This window comes from Gorilla gorilla, chromosome X (assembly GCF_029281585.2).
Source record: "Gorilla gorilla gorilla isolate KB3781 chromosome X, NHGRI_mGorGor1-v2.1_pri, whole genome shotgun sequence".
NCBI lineage: Eukaryota > Metazoa > Chordata > Mammalia > Primates > Hominidae > Gorilla > Gorilla gorilla.
The window spans coordinates 25999862-26024455 of record NC_073247.2 but is presented as its reverse complement, the minus strand read 5'-3'; the positions used below and the strand labels follow the sequence as shown (position 1 = coordinate 26024455).

At 38.8% G+C, this 24594-nt stretch overlaps 1 protein-coding gene across 3 annotated transcripts in view; it reads right to left on the bottom strand.

Moving 5' to 3' along the window:
- BMX (BMX non-receptor tyrosine kinase) overlaps positions 1-24594 on the bottom strand; it is a 55713-nt gene that overhangs the window by 4968 nt on the left and 26151 nt on the right. For all 3 annotated transcript variants that reach the window (XM_019019205.4, XM_004063842.5, XM_063702988.1), the window contains 9 exons: positions 21486-21540; positions 20110-20189; positions 17174-17301; positions 15102-15176; positions 14227-14398; positions 9382-9598; positions 8447-8511; positions 4607-4725; positions 1532-1689 (listed from right to left, as the gene is read on the bottom strand). In XM_019019205.4, the coding sequence (XP_018874750.1) occupies positions 1532-1689; positions 4607-4725; positions 8447-8511; positions 9382-9598; positions 14227-14398; positions 15102-15176; positions 17174-17301; positions 20110-20189; positions 21486-21540 (1069 nt within the window). The remainder of the gene's footprint in view (positions 1-1531; positions 1690-4606; positions 4726-8446; positions 8512-9381; positions 9599-14226; positions 14399-15101; positions 15177-17173; positions 17302-20109; positions 20190-21485; positions 21541-24594) is intronic.

Here is a 24594-nt window from a genome sequence, read left to right as displayed (position 1 = left end):
TATATATATATATATACACACACACACACACAATATTAATAACAGAAAAACAGCACTGTGTACCGGGCACTGTCCTAAGGACTTTATAATGTTAATTCATTCAATCCACCCAAAAATTCTATGAGGTAAGCATTACATTACAGTGAAGCACAGAGATAATAATAGGAGGTTTGTACAAGGTCATATAACTAGTAAGTGATCACGACAGGATTCAACCCAGGTATTCTGATGCCAGAACCCACAGGCTTAACCATTACACCAATTTGCCTTTTACTAGTGAATAAATGAATGCAGCATTAGGCCCTTTGCCATTGAGGAAGTACCATATAATGATTATGAACATGGGCTCTTAGAATAATGTTCTCAAAAGCCTCCTTTTATCATGTTACTGCTCAAAAGTCTTCAGTGGCTCCTCATCGCCTACAAAAACCAAAACTCTTACTTGTCTCCTTGTTATTCACCTTGCAGAACCTGAACCAGACCTACTCTTCCAAACTTATCTCCAGCCCTTCCAATGATAGCACCAGCCTAGCGTGCCATGCTCGTTCCTGCCTCCACACCTTTGCTTGTGCTGTTCTCACCTGGACACCCTTTTACAATGTCTCCACTCACATACTTAGGAAATTTTGTAGAGATTTCCTGCTTCAGCTCAGGTACCAATGCATTCAAGAAGCTGCTTTCTCTCAGGAAGCTGGTTTCTCTTTCCTCTGAGCGCTTCTTGTATTAGGTTGGTGCAAAAGTAATCACGTTTTTTGCCATTGAAAGTTATGGCAAAAACCTTGTCTTTCTAATTTGGGCACATAATTATAAACTGCTTGGTGTTTTCAGTCCTATTGTTATGTGTTTGTGTGTGTGTGTGTGTGTGTAAAGACTTTGAGTTCAGTGAGGGCACAAATGGAGCCTCATACTTCCTTAACCTCCATTAGTTCTATGAACTTAGTGGATGCTTTGCAAATTAATCCCCTGAAGCTTCAGCTCCATGTCTTCCCCATAAGATACCCTTATCTTCTACCTGCATGGAATGCTTTTATTCAGTGTTTGGGAGGCAGGGGGAGAGAAGACGGGATAGTGTCCATTATGTGTTCTCTACGTGTGGTTAGATGTTTTCTGCTACTTATTTTCTACTTGAGGAGCTCCATAGTGTTGCAGTTAAGAACAGGGACGCTGGCACTAGCTAGTCTACTTCTTACTAGCTATGTGACCTTGGACAAGTCACTTAACCTTTCTGAGTCCTTGTTTACTCTTCTGTTAGTTTCAGCAATGATAGTATTTACCTCAGTGTGTTTCCTGATGCATAAGTAAGTTAATATTTATAGTGTTCTTAGAACACTGCTGTATGTAAGTTGTTCAGTAAATTGTTTGGCACCCGCATGTTTTAGATTACAAACATTTTAGGGCAGGGGCTGAGGACCATTCTCTCCTGCTCTGTACCAGTTGCTTTCCCTCAAAAAAGCTTTGTCCCAGTGGTGATGCAGTAATCACCCCGGATGTGCCTGAGACCCCTTCCAGCCCACCCAGAGAATACACTTGCCTCGTGCCAGCAGCTGTACATGATCTGGTAGATGGTGTCCGATGCCAGGTGGGGCCGGTAAAGCCTGTGGCCCTGGGAGACCTTCAGAACCACCTGGGAGTTGTCATACAAGTCATAGGGCTGCTTCCCCAGGCTGAACACCTCCCACATCAGGATCCCTGCACCACACCAAGAGGTGGCCCAGATAAAAAAGGAAGAGAGCTGTTATCAGAAAGTACAGGGTTTGTGGAGTGAGTTTCACACAACAGGTCAGGAAGGCTATGGGTCAGAGTGAGGGATCCCTGGGAAATGAGTCCCAGCGAAATGAGCAGAGCTTGGAAGGTGAGCCTGTGCCATTGCTTCTAGAGCCTGGGGTTTCTTCCCCATGTTCCCTGATACCTGTACATCTGTGCTTGCTGGAAAATGGGGGAATGGCAAGGGCAGCCACAGAGGAACCTCTTGGGGCCAAGACACAATTCTTATGCTAGTCCTGTGAAGTGTGAGTTGTCAGCCTCACAGTGACAACTACCTGTGTAGCGAGCCCCTGCCCCAACCCTTATGAATGAGTGGTTGATGTCCTCACCCATTCTGTCTCTCGGCTTTGGCAGCTGCGTGCAACAATTTCATTGCACAATCAGATTACACTTCAGTGGAAATTTCAAGATAAAATCATTGACAACATTCTCCTTTCTATTGCTGCAGTGGTTCCTAATCTCATATGGGCCAGGCACCCTTTTGGGAATCTGATGAAAGCCACTGGCTGCCTTTGGGAAAGTGAATACACAGCATTTTTGTGTTCAGTTTCAGGATGTTCACAGTCCCCCAAAACTCATCCAGGAAATTGCAGTCCCCAGGTTAAGAAATCTCGGTTCTGGTCATGGTGGTCAGGAGGATGGCATTTGGGATCAGTTAGACATGGCCTTTGAAGTTGACTTCTGTCACTTACAGGTGGGATAAGTTTCTCAACCCCTCTCAGCCTCAGGTTCTCCGTCTATAAAATGGGGTATTTGCACCTCATGGACTTGCTGTGAGGATTAAATAGGATAAAACACGTAAAACACTTAAAAGAGCACTGAGATGTTTCAAGTGCTCTCTAAATGGTGGCAGTTGTGCTGTGCTGGCCAAGGTCAGAAAATTTCAACAGTCAGCCAGTTTCAAATATTTATAATAAAGCAACCTTATAAATTTTATGGCTGCTTTTTTCTTTTAAATCACACAGTCTAAAACAACAATCCAAAAGAATGCAGTTTCCTCATAACTTTGTCTTTGGAAGGCTACACACTTATTTCAAAATATCTGTGGGGTTCTTTTTTGGGAATTGCTATCAGAGGCCCTGATTCATTTTGGGTACCCTCACTGGGATATATTGTTTAAGAATGAATTTAGTGTTTATAAACAGCTGGAAAATATCTGGGGCCAACTTCTATGGCATACGGTAAATAATCAAGCTGGGTAATACTATTTTTTGGTCAAAAACAAGCTGTAATTATTAAATTAGGGCATTGATTTTTTGCTATCACTTATAATTGATGCATGATTATCAAAACTAATTTTTTTTTTTAAGACAGCCTCTTGCTGTGTCACCAAGGCTGGAGTGCAGTGGCACAATCTCAGCTCACTGTAAACTCTGCCTCCCAGGTTTAAGCGATTCTCGTGCCTCAGCCTCTCGAGTAGCTGGGGTTACAGGCGTGCACCACCATGCCCGGCTAATTTTTGTGTTTTTAGTACAGACGAGTTTTTGCCATGTTGGCTGGGCTGGTCTTGAACTCCTGGCCTCAAGTGATCTGCCCGCCTCGGCCTCTCGAAGTGCTGGGATTACAGGCCTGAGCCACTGCACTCAGCCTCAAAACTAATTTTGACAACAAGGTACAAAAGTTAATCAGCACAACATGGCATCAAGTATTCACCAAAATGCTATCTTTGTGATTTTTTTTCTTTTTCTGTGTGTATTTGATTATCTTTTTTTTAAACAACGAACAATGCCACTTTTACAAAGGGAATAGTTAGTTTTAAAAATTGTGTCACATAGAGAAATAAATAACTAAATTTTCGCCTTTTCAAAGGCAGTCTTGTAGGTGACAAGCAGTAAATCAAATTACACTTATGAACTAAGGCATGAAATAGGTCTCAGTCACATTTGGATTACTTATCCTGGGTCCATCCGACAGTGATTGAAAATAGCCTTGATATTCTCACAACATAGAAAAAATATCAGAAAATGTAGTCACAATTTAAGAATTGTTTCCCTTTTCTAATGACCTTTACTAAATTTTAATATAGATATTTTAGTAAAATAAGAGTCAGCAAACTTATCCTATAAAGGGCCACATAGCATTTTAGACTTTTTGGGACATGCAGTATCTGTGGCAACTACTCTACTCTGCTGTTGTAGCACAAAATGAGCCACAGATAATACATAAATGAATGGGCATGACTGTGTTCCAATAAAACTTTATTTACAAAAACCAACTGACCTGGTCCTGGGCTGTGGTTTGCCAATCCCAATCTAAAATATAAATTTTAACAGAGAGGAGACTACTTGAAACTAGGCACGAGTCAAAGAAAGTACCAAGTCATGTGTGGTGTTTACACTAAGAATTGGTCAGCGCAGAAGGGAATGGCTATCCCATTATTTTCATGCAGAAAATTGATGTCTTTTCAACGTTTGGGGCTTAGCAAAAACTCAGACTTAGCTTTCAATGACTCCTTTTAAAAAACTATTTGAAATCTTCACTGGAAAAACTTTCATCCCCTTTGATGTTTCTAAAGACAGGGTCTTAACTGTGTTGCCCCAGCTGGACTTGAACTCTTGGGCTCAAACAATCCTTCCACCTCAACCTCTGAGTAGATTTATCCCTTTTGATTTTATGAGAAAGTGCTAGCAGGATGTAAATTACAAAATATGTAGAAGACATCCTGATACCAAACCCAAGAAAATAAATCACCTTCTTCAACAGCTTGCTTCTCTCAGGCTGTATGTGTAACTTCGTAAGTGTTCAAGGGCCCTTTTAAAATGGACGTTGCTACTCTTGTGGTTTCCTGTTGTGGAAGTAAGCTTATGAAACAGGGCTAGGTCGTATGTGGCCACATCCTTACCAAATGCCCATACGTCTGACTTGCTGCTGTATTTGAAGTAATGAAACACCTCTGGAGCTGACCACTTGACTGGAAACTTTGTTCCGACTGAACTGACATACTGGTCATCAAGAACATACCTGCCAGGGAAAACACATCAACACAGACCTTAAGCCGTGGTGGTACAGGCTGATGAAGGACACGGAAGCCACCCAGAGTCTCAGTTGATTGCCTCAGTTTTCTGGAACTTTTGCTTCCTTTCAATGTGTGGGCTTAGCTGGAGGCTGCTTATGGTTTGTAAGCATTTAAAAAATAATATCTAACTGAATATAGCAAAACCTCAATGCAAAATGTTTGGTAAATATAGAAAAACACAAAAAAGTAAAGATAAAATTACTCAGAAACCCACCCTAAAGATAACCTGTAATTCTGTCACTCAAAATACATTTTTCTTTGTACTTTCTGATCTTATTTCCCACATGTATAAGTTGAACAAAATAGGGTTTCTGTTATATTGAGATTTGCTTTTATTTTTCCTTTAATGGTATATCATGAGCATTTCCCCATACAGTTACATTTCTACTGCAGCATCATGTTTAATGGCTGAATACCATTCCCTCTTATTATTTCTTCTTATGGAAGGAATTAAACATAATTTATTTAACCAGGTAAATTGCTACTAATCTTCTGCTGTTATGAATAATGATGAACAAAAATATCCTATGGAGATATCAAAACCAAAATACATGTTGAAGAATGTTCACTAAACTCTTTGTTTGTAATAATGATAAAATGAAAGCAACCTCAATGTTCCCAATGTTGAGGAGTAATTAAATATATTACGGCACACTCATACAATAGAATAGCACATAGCCATTCAAAAATGAGATAACTCTTCACCAAAATAAAAAGGTGCTCATGGTATGTGGTTATGTGCAAAAGAAAGTGTGTATAATGTGATTCCATTTTTTTTGTGTGTGGGAACAAGTAGTAAATGTGCATATTTGTGTATATGATTGGATACACTTAAGAATGAGGTCTGAAAGGATACCCACCAAACATCTGAGCAGTGGTTACTCCTAGCACTGAAAATGAGGGACAGATTCTGTCAGAATAGGTAGCTAGGCAGACATGAGCAGGGCAGGAGAGGTCCCCCACCCCCAACCCAGGAATATTAGGTGACCGTCAGGTAACAGTCAGGCAGTTGTTAACCGTCTCTCTAAAATAATAATTGGTCGCAGCTGGTGCCAGGGAACGGCAGTCTCCCAATAGATAGAAAATACTTGAAGCTGATGATCAACAGCTTCCTGATATGATCTCAGGTGTTGGGCAACTGGGGTCAAACATGCGCAATAAGAGGCAAAATAATGGAGTTTAACTGGTATATGACCTTCCTCTAAGAATACTCGACTGGTAAAAGAAAAATGCCTTAAATGAGCATGCGCACAACCTAAGTAAACACACTGTGCATGCGGCCCCTCCCAAGTGCTGGCAGGCTACTGCTCATGCAGACAGCCCACCCCAAGGGAAGAATCAGGGGAGAAAAGATGCAAACTTTGGAATTATGCCAATGTATGAAACCCTAAGTCAAGGGCCAAGTAGGGCAGTTGGATCTCTCAAGTTGCCCTCTTGGCCCTCTTCCAAGTGTACTTTATTTCCTTTCCTTCCTGCTCTAAAACTTTTTAATAAACTCTCACTCCTGCTCAAAAACTTGCCTCAGTCTCTCTCTCTGCCTTATGCCCCTCAGATGAATCCTTTCCTTTGAGGAGGCAAGAATTGAGTTGCTGCAGACCTTTACGGATTCACTGCTGCTAAGAATTCTACTTTTTACTTTATACACCAATGCTATTTTTCTTATAATAAGTACATATTATTTATAGTATTAATAAAAGAGAACATCATATATTTGCCCACAAAAACCACAACAAAAACAAACCCATAATGACTCTTAATTAGAGAAAATAGAACAACAGGAGTTATGGCAATTGGAATTTTGGATATAATTTACACACCAAATGTTTTAGTGATCTCACTGTAATTTAAAATGGCTGGGAAGATCATCCTTCTAAATATTAACAATAATATTAATAAACTACACTTTCATAGGATTACATACAGTACATTCCATACTTTTCTCCCCAGAACCCCTCAGCTCCCCAGACACCACCAGATACCCAGACACTACCCTGGCACTCCTGGTTTGGGGATGCTCGTGGCTTAAACCTTCCTTCAAGCTAGTAGGAGCAAATGAAGTCACAGGCATCTAATTGATGTGGCCACAGAGCTTCATAACCAACAGGGCTGGTACATGGCTTCCAGGATCTCTTACTCAGAGCAAGATCTCTTTTTTCTTTGGATCTTTTTTTGGAAAAATCTCCCTTTTCCAAAGCCACAGAGAACGTGAAAGCATGTTCCCTGGATGCTGGCATAACAGCCAATATTCTTGCTTTTAGAGTAAAGGTGGGGATCAGTTCCCTTGAACTGGGAGCTTCTCCCTGCTTTAAGAACCTGTCAGCAGATTTTTTTTTTTCTTGCTCTTGAGAAAGCTACATGTTTGGAGGGTCAGTGTAGGGGACTCAGTGTATGGTGGTTGGAGTGATGGTAGCTAGTACACAGCTAAAAGGACATCTTGCCAATATTTAGGGCTCCCAGAGGAATTACCATAGCTTCCACGGTATGTGCCACAAGGGTCAAAAAGCATCCCCTAACACTGAATTTTGGAGAAGACATTAAAAAAACAGATCCTCCTATGGCATTTTAGGGCAATGTTTGCTAAATATTAACCTGGCCTTGGTCAACTCTTCAGATCTCTTTTAAACTGCATTATTCACCTTCAGAATTACATATTGAGTCAGCACACCTTTATAGTTATATTTTGTGTCAATGTCAGGGATATCTACTTACCCTCTAGACTAAACTGTGGTCATTTTGAGAGCAGGGACTATCCTATTCATATCAGTATCTCCTGCAGGACTGAGGTATTCAGTAGGCACTCAATAAATGTTGAATAGAAAGGTTAATGTGTATGTCTTCGTTTTCTTTGCAAAACTATGAAAATTTGCTCTGAGGCTTAAATAGTATTAGGATACAGGATTAAGGTAAAAGAAGACTTTAAAAAAACGATCGTAATCAAAATAATTGTTCCACATCATTAAGTGGTGGTAGAATGCCCATCAGGAGAATCTCAGAGTCTAGTTTTATGCCTTACTTTGTGATGCAGAAAATCTAATGATGTGACAACAAAAATTTTCCTAGTGTGAATGCTCTACCCATTTGAACATCAGGTTTTTTTTTTAATGACAGATAAAAAGAGCTAGCAGATCCTTGATTGAGTTAAAAAATTATAAATATTTATCCATTCTTTTTTAATGGCTGAGTAGTACTCCAAAATGCTTGAGGGGATGGATACCCCATTCTCCATGATGCGATTATTTCACATTGCATGCCTGTATCAAAACATCACATGTACCCCATAAATATGTATACCTACTATGTACCCACAAAAATTAAAAATAAAAAAATTTAAAAGAAAGTAAAAAAATCCAATAATGTGGCTGTAACATATTGTATTTAAATTTAGGATCTTTCATGGAATTTATTTAGAAGTTTAGAAAGTATCAGATTGTTGAAAGAACTAAAAGTGACGTCAGATAATTTCTGAAGAACAATCCCATCTTATAAGCAAAGGAATGAGGTGAAACATGTTTCACAGGTAGTTAGAGGCAATATGGGAGGGACTTAGGTTTCTAAGCCCCCAATTCAGAGCACCTTCTATATCCCCACAAGGCCTTCAATTATGATAGTGTTCAAATGTGAATGGAAATCCCCCTTTCACTGGTTGCCCTTTTGGAATTGGCTTACCTTGTCATTCCAAAGTCAGATACTTTCACACAGAGATCTCTGTCCACCAAGCAGTTACGAGCAGCCTTTAAAGGAAAAACAAAATCACCAAGTAGTGAAAGTGACCAAGAATCTCCTGACATTTTCCTCCTTTTCAGTAGAATTCTCAGCAAAATCTAAGATTACCTAGCACAACCCTCAAGTGCTCTAAAGTTGTCTTTTCTTTCCTTTGCAATTTTCAATTTTTCAAAATAAAAGTGTTCTCCCATGAGTACTTTCAACCAAGCATCCATCCTTGTCAAACAACATGAAAAGGTATTACACTTTAAACACAGAACCTTAGCTTATCAAGGAAAGATGAGAAATTTCTAGAATCTCCCTTTCCACCACCAGATACCGTGCATTCACAGATGCTTTGAAGGCATAAACGCTGCACCTGTGACTTAGGGAACATGCTGGCCTAGTGTGAATGCAGGTCTACTGTTGAGCGCAAGAAAATCTCTAAAGATAAATCCCAGTGAATACCAAACACAGCATTCCCCACTCTCATTCTGATCCAAAGACACACAAATTCTATTTCCTTTTTTTTTTCATTTTCAGTTATTGTATCAAATGGCTGCTTTAGCACTAAGCCCTTCCTGAAATAAAGGTCAACTTGGGTTTAATGGTTTTGAGAGACACTAAACTGGCCAAAGTCTTTCCTTTCCATCTGTTCTCCTTCGTACCACAACACAGCTATGTAGACCTTAACAGCTTATTTTATTCTCACTGTTCTTTCCATACTTCAAATATTTTTACATTGATTTTTGTAAAAATGTCATTTGCTTAAACAAGTCACAAGTGAGCAAAGTAGAAGTGATGGTGCCCTTCTTGCCTTCCCTACCAGTGACCCCATCTCCAGAAGTGGGAGCCGTGGACTGCTTTCCTTTCTTTGAAATTCCAATGGCTTTGCTTACCAAGTCCCGGTGTATGAATTGGTGACTCTCCAAGAAGGCCATGCCTTCACAGACATCGTAGCACATTTCTAAGAGCTGGGAAGGTTCAAGTCCTTTTCCGTGACTCCTCAGGTAATTCAGCAAGCAGCCATTGCTTATATATTCAGTCACTATGTATATGGGGTATTCCTTTGAACACACTCCATGGAATTTAACCAGCTTGGGATGGCTGAGTTTCCTGGAAATAACAGATTTTCAAAGTTCAATGCTCCACACTCCATTTTCTACATGTACTGAAAAAGAGTTGCTCTCAGATTTCTGTTTGTTTTAATTCCCACCCCCACCCTCTTTCACTTGAACAGAGAAAGAGAGGGAAAAGTTTAGGATCTTATATTTCAAGCACAATTATCTTTGGAGGCAAAAAAAAATTTCTGCCTCATATCAGACATTGGTGACTTCAGCAGCAATTTAGCAGTTTGTGAATGCTGTATTCAACGTTCCTACAGAGAATCAGGGTAGCAATGATCTGTTGCACTGGAAACCCTGTTTAGTCTCATGGCATCCTGGGAACGTCCATGACTTATTTAGAGGAAGCCACACCCTAAGAACAATCATTTCTCTTTTATTAACTTTCACATCTAAATATTTCATTCTAAAAAAGTATATTAGAATACGAAGAATGTAGGCTAAATGAAGTCAGATGAGGTTTGATTTTTTTTCTTTTTTAAAAAAATTATTTTACATTATTGTTTTCATTATTTTTGAATAATAAATTTATAAAATACTAACCATATGATGTAGCACTTCTGGTAGGTCATGATGGCATGGACACTCAGATTTTTTTTAATGAGATAATTTTCATTTTATTATGGCAAATGGTTTTACCGTACCTCTTCCCAGCACCCTTTTTAAAATGATAAAGTTAAGTAGAAGAAAATGGAGCGTAATGTAGCTATGGGCTATTTATTTAGTAATCAGATGTTCCAGATGAAAGTGTTTAATCTTGCGAATTGAAGAGTCCTTTAGTGTTTCTTATTAATTTAAGTAATATCAATCTTAAATTTTGTACTAGCCTAGAGCTTAAAAGAAATCAAGCAAACCTTCTTGTAAAGTGTGATTCTTCTACCTTAATTACCTTTCTCATGATATCTTTTCTCACCTATCTTGTTTTTTTTTTCCATTTGTGAGATGCATAGGTTAAGCTAAATGTCTAGCGGAGTCTCTAGCAGTGTGCTGCCATATCACCTTTACTTCTCCAGACAGGCTCCCGAACTGCTGCTTTACTCTTTTTACTGTCTTCACGGTTAAGCATAAAGCCTTTTGAAAGTACTTAGCAACTCCAATTACTCTTTCTTTTCTGTTCTACATTGTATTTCAGTGAATTTGGACACATTTTTGGATTGACATGTACTTTACTCTTAGATTCTGAGCTGACTCTGAGTGATACATTGTACAAACAAACAGTGCATTAGTGTATTTGTTAATGAGTTTGGAGGTATTAGCCTTTTTGGGGAGATTAGTCTTTTGTCCATAATATGAATTACAAATAATTTTGCCCAGTTTGTCATTTGTCTTTTAGTTTGCATAGGGTTTTTATTTTGTTTTGTTGCCACGCAGAAGTTGATTTTTAAATTTTATTTATTTTTTATTATACTTTAAGTTCTGGGATACATGTGCAGAACGTGCAGGTTTGTTACATATATATACATGTGCCATGGTGGTTTGCTGCACCCATCACCCCGTCATCTTCATTAGGTATTTCTCCTAATGCTATCTTTCCCTTACCCCCTCACCCCCCAACAAGCCCCAGTGTGTGATGTTCCCCTCCCTGTGTCCATGTGTTCTCATTGTTCAACTTCCACTTATGAGTGAGAACATGCGGTGTTCGGTTTTCTGTTCCTGTGTTAGTTTGCTGAGAATGATGGTTTCCAGCTTCATCCATGTCCTTGCAAAGGACATGAACTCATTCTTTTTTATGGCTGCATAGTATTCCATGGTGTATATGTGCCACATTTTCTTTATCCAGTCTAACATTGATGGGCATTTGAGTTGGTTCCAAGTCTTTGCTATTGTGAATAGTGCTGCAATACACATATGTGTGCATGTGTCTTTATAGTAGAATGATTTATAATCCTTTGAATATATACCCAGTACTGGGATTGCTGGGTCAAATGATATTTCTGGTTCTAGATCCTTGAGGAATCACCACACTGTCTTCCACAGTGGTTGAACTAATTTACCCTCCCACCAACAGTGTAAAAGTGTTCCTATTTCTCCACATCCTCTCCAGCATCTGTTGTTTCCTGGCTTTTTAATGATTGCCATTCTAAATGGCGTGAAATGGTATCTCATTGTCGTTTTGATTTGCATTTCTCTAATGACAAGTAATGATGAGCTTTTTTTCATATGTTTGTTGTCCGCATAAATGTCTTCTTTTGAGAAGGGACACTCAGTTTTTACAAGCTCATTAACTTGTTCTTATATGATTAATCTAATTTTAACAATTTACAGGATTATTCTGTAATGTTCAAATGTGTAAATAAATCTAAATTTAACATGTGAAGTTTTAAATATTTTAATAAGAATTTATTAAATTTTTAGTTATTTTCTTCCTTCTTGGTTTAACTATAGGGACAATGCTTATCATGTCACTCAAGTTGATGAACTTGGGAGTATTCATCTTTTAGCAGTTTTGGAGACCTGCATGGTACTCAACACTGCTCCCTTCAAAGGGAAGGCTTGTGATGGCACAAAGGTCCATTACCCAATAAAGAAATATTCTTTGAACAAATTCAGTCACTGCCCAGGTGGCTCAAGGTGGGGGCACCATATTAACTGATATTCCCCACATGATAGGCTTCAGCTTGACCCCTACATTTGGGATTAGACTTTTTCCCATTGTGGCACAGTTTGACATTTTTCTTTATGATTAGGTGATGTTTTTAAATGACTTCTTGTGTTTTTTTTATGGATACCAGCTTGGTAATGGCAAAAATATGTTTTAAAGTTACACCAAGACACAGAGATTACATCATGAGCCTGTAACCATGAGAAAAATCTGGCAGAAAGTTTCTGCCAGATTTTCCTGTCCTACAAAAGGAGAATATCAGGGGCCCCCTTCCCAGTTTTATGACAGTCCAATCGCTGAAGGCAGAACCAGTTACATACTTGCAGGCACCAATGCAAAATGAAAATGCAGGAATCCTTGTTTAAAAATCACGAAGTATTACTTCAAGATGGCAACAGCAGAGCATTAAACCAAGCACACGGCCCTTCTAGGTACTGGGGGCCCTTGCAACTGTGCAGATCTCATATGCCCATGAAGCCAGCTAGGGCCAAAGGCCTATATTCACATAGCATCTCTGCTTCCAAATAATTTTGCAATTATGGTAAAAGTGATTGTTCTGACTTTCCTAGTTCCTTTGGTCTTCATAAAAGAATAACTAAAGAAATGGACCCTAGAATGTCTGCCTGGGTTTGTATCTCTGCTTTTCGACTTTTACTAGCTTGCCGACTCTGGACAAGTTATTCAACATTTATGTGCTTCGGTTTCCTGTAAATCTAAGATAACGATGGTACAACCCTCATAGGTTTCTTATGGGGATTAAGTGAGTTAATATTTGTAAAGTGCTTAGAGAAATGCCTGTAAACACTGTACAGTATAACTGTTTAAGTAAAAATTTAAAAAGTGCTCTCAATCTCTAGCAGGCTAGGAATTTTTTTATTTCAACTATTTTTGACCAGAGACCTACTATAACATCATTTTTCATACCATACTGATTGATTCTTTAAAAGTAGAGTGACCAACTGTCCTGGTTTGCCTGGGGCTGGGAGGTTTCCTAGGACACAGGACTTTCAGTGCTAAAACCTCCCAGACCTCAGCAAATCTGAATGGTGGTCACTCTACAAAGTCTGATTTACTATGTTGACAAGAAGAGGGAGAATTATATACAATTGAAAGAGAGAGGGAGAGAGAGGGAGAGAGAGAGAGAGGGAGGGAGAGAGAAGGAGAGAGAGGGGGAAGAGAGAGAGAGAGAGAAGACACAGAGGGAAAGAGAACACATATGTATTGCCAATAATTGAAGGCTGTTGTGCTGGGAGCTGAGACACATTAGGAAGAGTATTAGACTGTATTGAAGGTACCAAGAAGGAAAAGGATATTGTTGGTAGAGCATTAGTTTTCAGTACTGCATTAGTTCTGGGTGGTAGCCCCACTCTGTTCTTCATCCCACCATGCACCTCCCCACAGGGCAAGGAGGCCACAGGGCCAAGGAGACATGCCTAATCCGACCCTATATGTCCCTTTCTCTGCCACCCTTAGAGCACCAGGACTCTGAAATCACCCGACCATATAGTCCTGAGGCCTCTTTCAGGACCTGTGCTGACTCTTCCTTAAGGGGTCTGTCCGCTTAAGGGTAAAGCACACTACCCCTAGCCAAGATCATTAGCCACTAGATAATTGTTTGCGGGAGACAAAGAGGGAGCTTGTGTGTACTGAATGCTGTGTCTGCACGTAACTACTGAGGCCCCTTATAGTGCAGGACAGAGTTGGGTGTGAGGGGAGAAGCAGGAGGGGTGGAGTTTGGAAGACCACAGGCCAGAGGCTGGTTTCTTTGTAGAGTCTTGGGAATTCTCAATTTGAATATGGCTTTTCAGGTTGTTGTGAAGGTATATTTGTCAAAGTAGGAGCATAAGACTGATTTGATTTAATAGTCTGTTAGTTCAATTTATAACTTCTAAATATTTATGTCTATGATACAGTATGTGGACTTTTGCTCTAGGCCTTGCAAAGTTAACAGCAGGCCTATTAGTGCTAATGCCCTCCCATGATGAGGGCTAAACAGCCATTCCTTGGGAAAAACTTACATCATAGTCTGGGCCTCCTGAAAGAATTCATCTTCTGACATGGAGCCCTCCTTGATCATCTTAACAGCAACATCATACTGCCCCTTCCACTTGCCCAGCTGGACCACTCCAAACTGGCCACTTCCCAGCTCCTTCAACAAGGTAATCTCTTCTCTTTTCAGTTCCCAGATTCCTAACAAGGCAAGACGGACATTCTTTAGGATGAGCATAGAAAGCTTTGGGGCTAACAGCTTCCCAAGTGATTTCTTCTCCAATGGGAGTTTCACAGTGACAATATAAACAAGACTTTTTATTTTAAGTTGATAAATTAAAAAAAAAAACCCTTAGTGATGTGGTCTTGTGGCTACGTGATAATGGCACCAGGGCAACACTATTCTTGAAGTAGCTACAGTTATTTAACAAGAAGGCTCAGAGTAAAAACAATTTGCCAATCAGAGGCATCTTGGAGAGGCTCAGCATCAAAATGTACTCAATGTCCTTAGATTGGTAAAACATTGTCAGATTTTTTTTTATAAAAAAGTTAAACTGTGATCGCAGTGGATGTGATCGTCCTAACACACAAGGTTGAATACTGGCTCTGCTCAGTGGGCACAAAATCCAGGAAAAAGAAAGGACAGACAGTGGGGTGCTGGAGGCTGATAATGGGGTCTGATAAGAAAACAAATTGATGATCTTCTTGGTGATTCTAGAAGCTTACAGATTTAGGTTGAGAGGACAGATTTTTTTTTTTAAAGAAAATCCTTCCTGATACAATCTGAACAGAGGCCTCCTTCCTGTCTTTCCTCCTTTTTTTTTTTTTGCCAGTAAATTAACCATATATTTCAATAAAAAAATGATGGAAAATGGAGTTTAAGAGCCCAAGTATGTATCCATACCATTTCCCAGGGACACAGAGTCGGGGACCTTGTTGGCCTTTGTTGACACAGGGTGGCGGAGCCGTGTGATCATGCCTGCAATGGAATCAGCATCATATCATCACATCATTATATCATATCCCATCACATTACGTAACATTGGTTCACAACTAGTCTCTCTCCAAAGTGGCTGAAAAAGCAAAGAGTTCAGAATGTTGTAATGCAGAGAGAGAATCCATTCAGTTGTAGTTGTGCTTAACTTGACTAATTAGCTTAATGCAAAGCGAAAATTAAATGAATAAAACACTGTATGTGATTTTTAAAAATTCCATAGAAATTAATTTCATGATGGAATCTTTTAAAATTCTCCCCCTTCTTTTTTGCTATCTCTTTACAATCTTAGGCTTAAAATATGTATACACACAGCACATACATTTGACAAAAAATTCAAACAATACAGAAGGGTAAAAATAAGAAGCCATCTGAATTTTTAAAAACTGAACCTATTACTAAGTTTCATTAAGTGGTCAAGCCATTTTAATTGTTTATATTTAGTTATGGTAAAACTGGGTTAAAATAATTATAAAATTTAATAGTGGCTTGAAAGAACCCATTAAAATATAAGTATATATGTTTTTTGCTTTAAATGTGGAATGCTCTCCAAGTCAAGGGACCTATCACACATGTGCTTTTCCCCTCCTTCCTTTTTCTATATATTTGTCTGGTTTTTATATGAGTGGTCTCCAAACTTTTAAAATCCTTTACCTTTAATCAACTAAATTAATTAATTAAAATGTAAAAATTAGTACATTTCTATAAAATATATATTTGGTGTGAATTATAAAAATAAACTCACAAACAGAAAATGTAAGAGAATGAGATAAAAATCCAAATATAAACGAACATCTTAATATTTCCTTCTGATATCCTGTGAAGTTTCCTGTGCATCCTCTTTTACAAAAGGTACTTCTGAGGTACTACAGGTTAAAATAAACAATTGAGGAAATTGGGGCAAAGGAAAAACATCAGTAAGAGCCAAAATGAAAGCCAGAAGTGAGGCCAATTCACCTACATGCATGCAATCAAGTCATATAAAGTAGCACAAATTAAGTGCTGAGCTTATGGCTTATTTTTACTCACTGTTGGAAATTCACCCAGCCACTGCTCTTAAGTGGCACTATTCTAGAAAGCAGAGGGTATTTCTAGATGTATTTCTACCAGTTGATTAGGCAAAAATTTAGAAGACTAATAGCACCCAGTGTTGGTGAGGATGAAAGAAAATGTTGTTAGTAGGATTGTATATTTCTGAAAAGCAGTTGGCAATCTGTACATTTTAAGTATTCTTAGCCTTTGTCTCAGAAATTCCATTTCTAGGGATTTGGCTATAGAACCCCTCATATAGATGGACAGAGCTATGCATGCAGAATTGTGCACTGAAACATCCATTATAATGTGAAAATACTGGACATGATCCAACTGCTAATCAACAGAGGGCTAGGTGAATAAATTATGGGGTAACTATGATAGAATTCTACACAGCTGTTAAATAGACCAAAGTAAGCTCTTTGTGTTTGCGTGGAAAGACTTCTAAGACATGTTGAGTAAAGAAAGCAAGCTGAGCAATATGTGTAGAATGATCTCATCTCTGTAAAAATGTAATGTATATACATAATACATAATTTCTATTTATATATGTAATGATTAGTAAGTGCTAGTGTCAGCATGCAAAAAACCCTGTCATAATGGACAACTGGTCCATGATCCAACGATATGTATATATTTCTGTAATATTTTAAATTTATAATCCTCTTGCTTCTATACACAGAAAAGCCCTACAAATATTTTTATAAAGAGAATTTCTCTTTCTAAGTCACCCAGTTTACTCAATTTCATTCTTTCTGGCATTAAGGAGAGAATCATGTTATATTCCTGGGAATGTAAGCTAAAAATTATGATAGGCAAAAGACTTGAGAGGATTTTTTCCTACTTTCATGGTTCCCTATATAATTAAGAATATTAGTAGGATCAGTAGTATCCAGGAAAATTGCTATTTTACAACAAGGGCCCATAAAAGAAAAACTAAAATAAGTTACCTGCTGAATTGTGTTGATGATAATGAATAAGCTTTGGAATGGAATCAAAACAGTAGTTTTCTGCCAGGTATAATTTGTTCTCAGCATTTGTATGCACGTGGTAATGTTTGACAGTTCCTTTTTTATCACTAGTAACAGAAAGAATGTTAGAACATTTAAAATAAACAATTAAAGCTTGATTAAGCAAGGGTTAAATAATTATTTTAGATGCATTTGCAAATTTTGGAGAGGGAAGTCAGGGAGGTTTTCTCAGGCTTGGCATCTGGTGTTTTTCTCAGTCTTGACATCTGGTGTAACTATAAAAGTAATTATGGAAGAGAGTTCTTCTCTGAACTCAATGTATCTTTTGGTGCACATATAGATTTCATGTACAGTAAAATTCCAACTTTCCAGGCTTCTCCTCCCTTAGTAAGTGTATAAAACTGGAATCTTTCTTTGATGATCGAGAGAGGCTTGTAGTTCTTCAGGATCATTATTCTGAACATAAATTATCTTATAGGATAATAATGGAGGTGGAAATGAGAGAGGTAAAGGTGATTAGGCTGTTGGGTATCCTCACCCCAAAACATGGGAGGAGGCTCTTTTGGGGCATGCAGAATGAAGTAGGTGAGGATGTCCTTTAATTCCTCATGTGAACTTGTACCTTCTCCACATAAAACACTTTTTTCTTTTCCTCTGCTTTTATACAATAATGCTGAATTGATGCACGTTGATTTAAGCTAATCAGGAATAATACACCTGTCTTAGATTGTAGACAATGACATAGTGGTCAAGAACCAGGCTTTGAGTTTAGTTCTATCACTTGCTAGCTACCCTATATGGTTATGCCTGGCATATAAGAAACAGTTAATAAATTGTTGCTGTACAGCAAACTAACACAGGAACAGAAAACCAAATACCACATATTTTTACTTGTAAGTGGGAGATAAATGATGACAACACATGGACACATAGAGGAAAATAGTAGACACTGAGGCTTACTTGAGGGTGGAGGGTGGGAGGAGGGAGAAAAGCAGAAAAAATAACTGTTGAATACTAGGCTTAGTAGTTGGGTGATGAAATAATCTCTACAAGAAAGCCACATGACAAGAGTTTACCTATATAACAAACCTGTCACATGTACCCATCAACTTAAAATAAAAGGTAAAAAAGTTAAAAAATTGTTGCTGTAACATCAACCGAGTAAAAATTGCAAGTACAAAAGGAGAAATGGTTCTTCTCTTTGCTGCAAATGTTTAATCAGCTTTTGATGTCAGCATACAATTCACTCGAGGCCATTGATGAGGTTTCATAAAAGAGGGCTTCTGTATTCATTTGATTCTTTATCTATTTGCTGATTTATCTACCTGGCTACCTTAAAAAATGAATCTGTAGTCAAGAAACTCAACTACGAGGACATCTGATACCAGGTTTGGCTGAAACTGCAGGGCCAGAAGGCCACAAAACTTTTGATACTCAGTCAACAAAGTCTTCTCCTGATTCTTACTGGGTTGGCTTTAGCCAGTATCCAGGTGTTACCATGTGCAAAATAATATATGAGATACACTGGGGACATGGATTCTGGCATTGGAAAGTACTGTGGGACAATTCAGGTACATCCTATTATCTCAAGTGTAGGTAGGCACTCTGTAAAAAATTTCAAAATAAAATAACGTTTTTATTACTTAATTATTATGAATATACATATATGCACTGTGGGGTAGGGCACATGGGGAAGGCACCAAGGCAGACGATCATTCAATCTAGCTGCTAAAAAAGAGTTGCACACATAGAAATTTAAAAGAAGATCCGAATCAATATTTGACCAGATTCTCATTCCAAAACATTGGGGGTTCAGTGTAAACACAGAGGTGTAGATAAAGAAACATGACTTGGCTATTGGAAGCCCAGCTTCAAATTAGTCAGTAGCTCCAGGTAGGTCTTTATAAGCTCTTTTTGAACCTCAATCCTCTCATCTGCAATATGGTATAAATAAAAACAGCTTTCCCATTTGCTTTGGAGGATGATTAGAAGGAGAAAAAAAGAGCTAACTACCAATAAGAAAGTGGCTTGTAAAACTCTGGAGGAGGATTTTGATGATGATTTGCATGAGATGACTGTGGGGTGTCTTTTATGCCCAAGTGTTAGGGTACAGGGAGTGGAGCAGGTAGAACTACTCTTCCCCAGCAACAACAACAACAATAATAGTAAGTACTATTAGTTTATTAAGTGCTTACTATGTGTCAGGCACTGTTCTGGATATAATATATTAATTAACTCACTCCACTCATAGAACGTAACAATCATTATGTTCCCCTTTCAGATGAAGAAGTTGAGGCACAGAGGCTGAGAAACTTGCTCAATGTCACAAAGCCCTATTGAAATAGTAGAGCCAGGATTTGGATCTAGAAGTTTGGCTTCAAACAAGAACTTTTAGTCACACAAAGAGGACAGAGCCCTGGAAGGAAGCTGTGTAGAGAACACAGCAGCACTGAGTCAACCTTCTGCTAACTCTGCACCCAGTGGAAGGGCTTACTAAGAACTGGACACTGGAGTAGGCATCTTTGCTCAGCAGGTGGCTAGGGCTGAGAGTATAGACGCTCCATTGCTATTTTTTTTTCTTTCCAGGCTTAGACCTGAATGAAAGGGAATCACCCGAGAGTCTCTTAATAAACATTTACTGAGGCATGCTGTGCTCTGGGCATTCTGTTACTGCCTGGAGGGGGGCAGGAGAGGATTAGCCAGAGAATGGCCTCTTGAAAGTAGTGGGGCAAGGATGATGGGGCAGTGGGGTGAGAGTGGTGGAGGCAACTACAAATGGTCACATTCAATAGAAATACTTTGATTTAAAATTCCAGAGTTTAAAGATGATGTCTTATCCCAAAATGTGATTGTGACCAGCATATTCAAAGAATATACGCAGAAAGAGAAAAGAAATTAATCCTTATCATACTTACTTCACAGCCTTACTAAATAAGGACACTGTGTACATTCCCACTTGGCTCGAATTTCTAACCATAAATGCTCCTTCTTTTCCCTGAAAAGGAAGGAAAATATAGAAGGAATAGAAAATATTTTCATCATTCTTGAAAATGATTTTGCATGGTAGGTAGTTAGAAAACAAATCTTTTAGATTGACTTTATATATCACAAAAGGCACAGGTTTCTCAATCTCTTTATAGATCTGCTCTATGTGTATGTGTATGTGTATGAACTCTTCCTCTCCAATTAATATTTAACCCTATCACTTACTTTTCTCGGTGTTGTGCTTATGCAAGCCTAATGTTTTCATCTTTAAGAAATACAATTTAGAACCGTGTATTACCGTATCATGCCTTTGGAAGGTTTTAGAAAACCAAAGATCAAGAATAAATCAGTTGATAAAGTTCTATACTCAAGTTGTCTTTCTCAATGATTTGTGCTAATTCTAAGCAGATCAAAGTTCAGAAAGAGCAGATTATAAACTATGAATGTGACAAAACACCAAATGAAGTCATTACATTCTCACTAGCACCCCTCAAAGAAATAAGTGTAATGTTTAGTGTTTTTATCAGGTTAAACTATATCAAAGTGTCATTTTTAGAAATCAAAAGAGTTTGCTACTGGCATTCCATATCAATTAGTAATAAAGTCAGATAAACATGTTCTGTGTCACATCTGCTATACTCTGGTCTAGGTGCTAACGAGCAGTGACAGAGCTGAGGTTAATGGCTACATTGACGGCCTCCGATAAATCATCTCTCTTATTCATGCTGTGAGCAGTCCCCTCCCATACTGACTCTAGGCTGAGCCATGTGACTTGCTATGACCAATGGGACCTTAGCAAACACAACAAAAGCAGAGACTCGAAAAGTGCTTGCACTGTGGGGCTCGTCCTCTTCAACTACTGCCTTGAGATCACCATGCTGTGAGGAGGCCCAAGTAAGGCACATGGAGAGACTGCTTGGGGAAGAACTGTGGAACTCCAGTTGACTGCCTCAGCTAAACCCAAGCCCCCAGTCAATCCACGACCCAAATGCAGCCACAGGAGTGCCCCTAAGCAAAACCTGCCTAAGAACTGCTGGCCCAGCTGACTCACAGAATCATGAGATATCATAAATCCCACTGTTTCAAGCCACCAAATTTAGGAGTGGTTTATTATGCAGCAATAGATAATGGACACAGAAGTAGTGGCTAGACATGAAGAGTCGGGCAACCCACAGACTGGACAAGCAACACTACAATGACTTGACTATATAATTAGCAGGAAGGTTTCTATGAGAAATGCATCAACCTCTGGACCCCAAAATGCAAAGAGATTCTGTGAGGCTGTTTTAAAGACAAGACTATTTACCTTTTGTCTGAGTAACTGTTCAGATTGTGATCTGGAGATGTTACCAGCAAACCAGCTGCAAAAGGAAAAAAAATTATATGTGGGAATCAATAAGTTTTAGATTGTATAGCTTGACACTCAACTTTCTAATCTGTGAAATGAGGCATTGGCTTACCTCAGGGGTTTCCAAGCCTAACTGCTCCAGAGAATGATTTGAGGAGCTTTTCAGAAATACAAATGCTTAAGTCCCCACTACCAAATTCTGATGTTGGGGTGGAGTCTGCACATCTAATTTTTAAATGGGCTGGCATTTAGGAATCTTTGGTTTTCTTCTAGGTGACTTCTAAGTTTTCCTACATTTTACCATTTTGAGTAAGGGCTAGAGATTAGACCTATGAAGAATATTCCAAGAGGAAAGTCAGGGCTGCTAAGGATGAAAGCCCTTGTCTTCCAATCATATAATTTCCTTGTAATAATCTGATTATAACATCTATTTTCATATCAAATGCTTTTACTTTATATGTGGAACTCAACAGGCCAAGAGCTGTTTCTCATGTGAGGGCAATAATGTCTGTGGCCTTTGGGCTTTAGACAGAATGTCCTACTTAGGAAATGAGTAAAAGTAGGGCATGAGGTGGGATGTAGCATGGGTTTGGGTGAGTGGGAGGACCCACTGGCTAGAAGATAACATCTGCAGAGGAAAGAAGTACAAGAGTGGGGTGAGGGTAGAAGGGAGGAGTTATAGGAGAAATTCAATGTAGAAGGTATCTCAGAACTTGGCAGGAATGGATGGGAAGTGATTCTTTGTATAATCTCTGTATGAGTTTTGGGAAGGGATGTCAGCTGGTGGACAGCTCAATAAAATAGAAAGAGCCTTAGGTCACCCAGCTTGGAGGTCTGGGTTCTAGGCATAACTTCCCTATGTGTAATTGTATGACTTTGAACAAGCCACTCGGCCTTGTTTGACCTTGGACTTCCCTATCTGTAAAACTAGGGAGAGGGTTGATCTTGATAAGTTTGAAAGTCTCTTTTAACTCTACCATTATGGATACTGTATAACTAACACTTGAAATTTTAACTGATCTTTTTTTTTATTAGTCAACATTTTAAGGTAATACTAGCTAATCAAAAGGCCCTTCAGGGGCTGTGATACAGGATATATACCTACAGGGGAATAGAAGGAAGAAAATCAGGAATCAGGAGAGAGGCCTGGAGAGGCAAGGTGATATAACCTATGTACCCTATACATTATACCTCCCACACACATACAAACGTTGCCTGTGTCATAATTTTGCTGAGGCCTGCCTCTTATTGTTTTAAATAATATTTCAGTATTCAATGACAGAGCAGCAGAGTCCTAGGCCTAAGGTTTTTTTTTTTTTTTTTTTTTTTTTGACAGGGTCTCACTCTGTCACATAGGCTGGAGTGCAGTGGTATGATCTCGGCTCACTACAGCCTCGACCTCCCGGGCTCAAGTGATCCTCCCACCTCAGCCTCCCAAGTAGTTGGGACTACAGGAATGGGCAACCACACCTGGCTAATTTTTGTATTTTTGGAGATGAGGTTTTGTCATGTTGCCCCGGCTGGTCTCAAACTTCTGAGCTCAAGCGATCTGCCTAGCTCAGCCTCTCAAAGTGCTGGGATTATAGGCATGTGCCACTGTACCTGGCCAGGCCTAGTCTTAACACACGATTTTCTATCTAAATCTCAGGGCTTAGTGCTTCTGTCTTTAATGGAATTGACTGGAATTGTTCATGAAGTTATGTCCATAAAACAAAAACTCCCATGACACTGATAGAATAGGAAGCTGGGAGCATTAAGCACAATGTGAGGTGACTGAGTCCCAGATCCTATAGCCCTATAATCCCGAGCTCCTTTTGGTATCTTTTTGATTTTGAAGAGGACAAGTCTTCCCTGAGAATTTCCTCAATGTCTGTCTCTCACACACCACTTGCATTCAGAAAAGATGGGAATAGAGACTGTTTAAATGGTCATATCTGGGCTTACCCCATCAGAGAAAGACTTCTAATTTATTTAAATGCTAAAGAGTACAATCCACAATTAGAGGTTCACTCCCATTGGTTTAAGTCTTTGTGTTTCATTAAAGTGCAATTATCTTTGGAAATGACCATGCGTTGGTCATTCTCAGTCTTTTATGTCTTAGTATGAATTATTCCATCAATGCTTTCCTGAGAATAGATGTTAGGGAAGAAAGTAAAGCTGAAAGAGAGCTAGAAGGTGATAAAGAGACCATGCCACAAAGATGTGGAGGGTACAGCACATCTTCCCCAATGCAACAGGTATGGCTAGGACCAGGCTGGGTTACAGATGAAAGGAGGAGTGAAAACAGTAGCATGTACTTTGTAAAAGCTCTTGTTTCACATGTAACCAATAAATCAATAATACAACACTTGTACAAAAACAGAACTGGAAATATGCATAATCCTAGTGTCCAAGTGAATTCTGTGCCATTTGGTATCAAGTGTCTGAGAAATGCAATATGCTCTATTATTCCCACCTCTTCTTAACACTAATCTTTACATCTAGGAGAAAATTATTTGTCCCTATTTGTAGAATGATAGACCCTTAGATTTTGGAAAGAACCTTAATAGCCGCTTAGGCCAACCTTCTCAGTATATTTGGGGTGACCACACGTTCTTATTTGCCCAGAAGTCCAGTTTATGTCAAATGTCCAGGTGTAATTTTTATTTTAATTTTTGTGAGTACATAGCAGGTATATATATGTGTGTGTGTGTGTGTGTGTATATATATATATTTGTGTGTGTGTGTGTGTGTTTGTGTTTGTTTTTTGTTTTTTCTTGAGACAGAGTCTTGCTCTGTCGCCCAGGCTGGAGTGCAGTGGCACCATCTCGGCTCACCATAGCAGGTATACATATTTATGGGGTACATGAGATGCTTTGATACAGACATGCAATGCATAATAATCACATCATGGATTATGGGGTATCCATCCCCTCAAGCATTTATCCTTTGAGTTACAAACAATTAATTATACTCTTTAAGTTATTTTAAAATGTATAATTAAGTTATTATTAATGGGTATAATTTTTAATAGTGCACTTTTTCTCTTTCTAAAGTATCCCAATTTTGATGTTAAATGAAAAGGTTG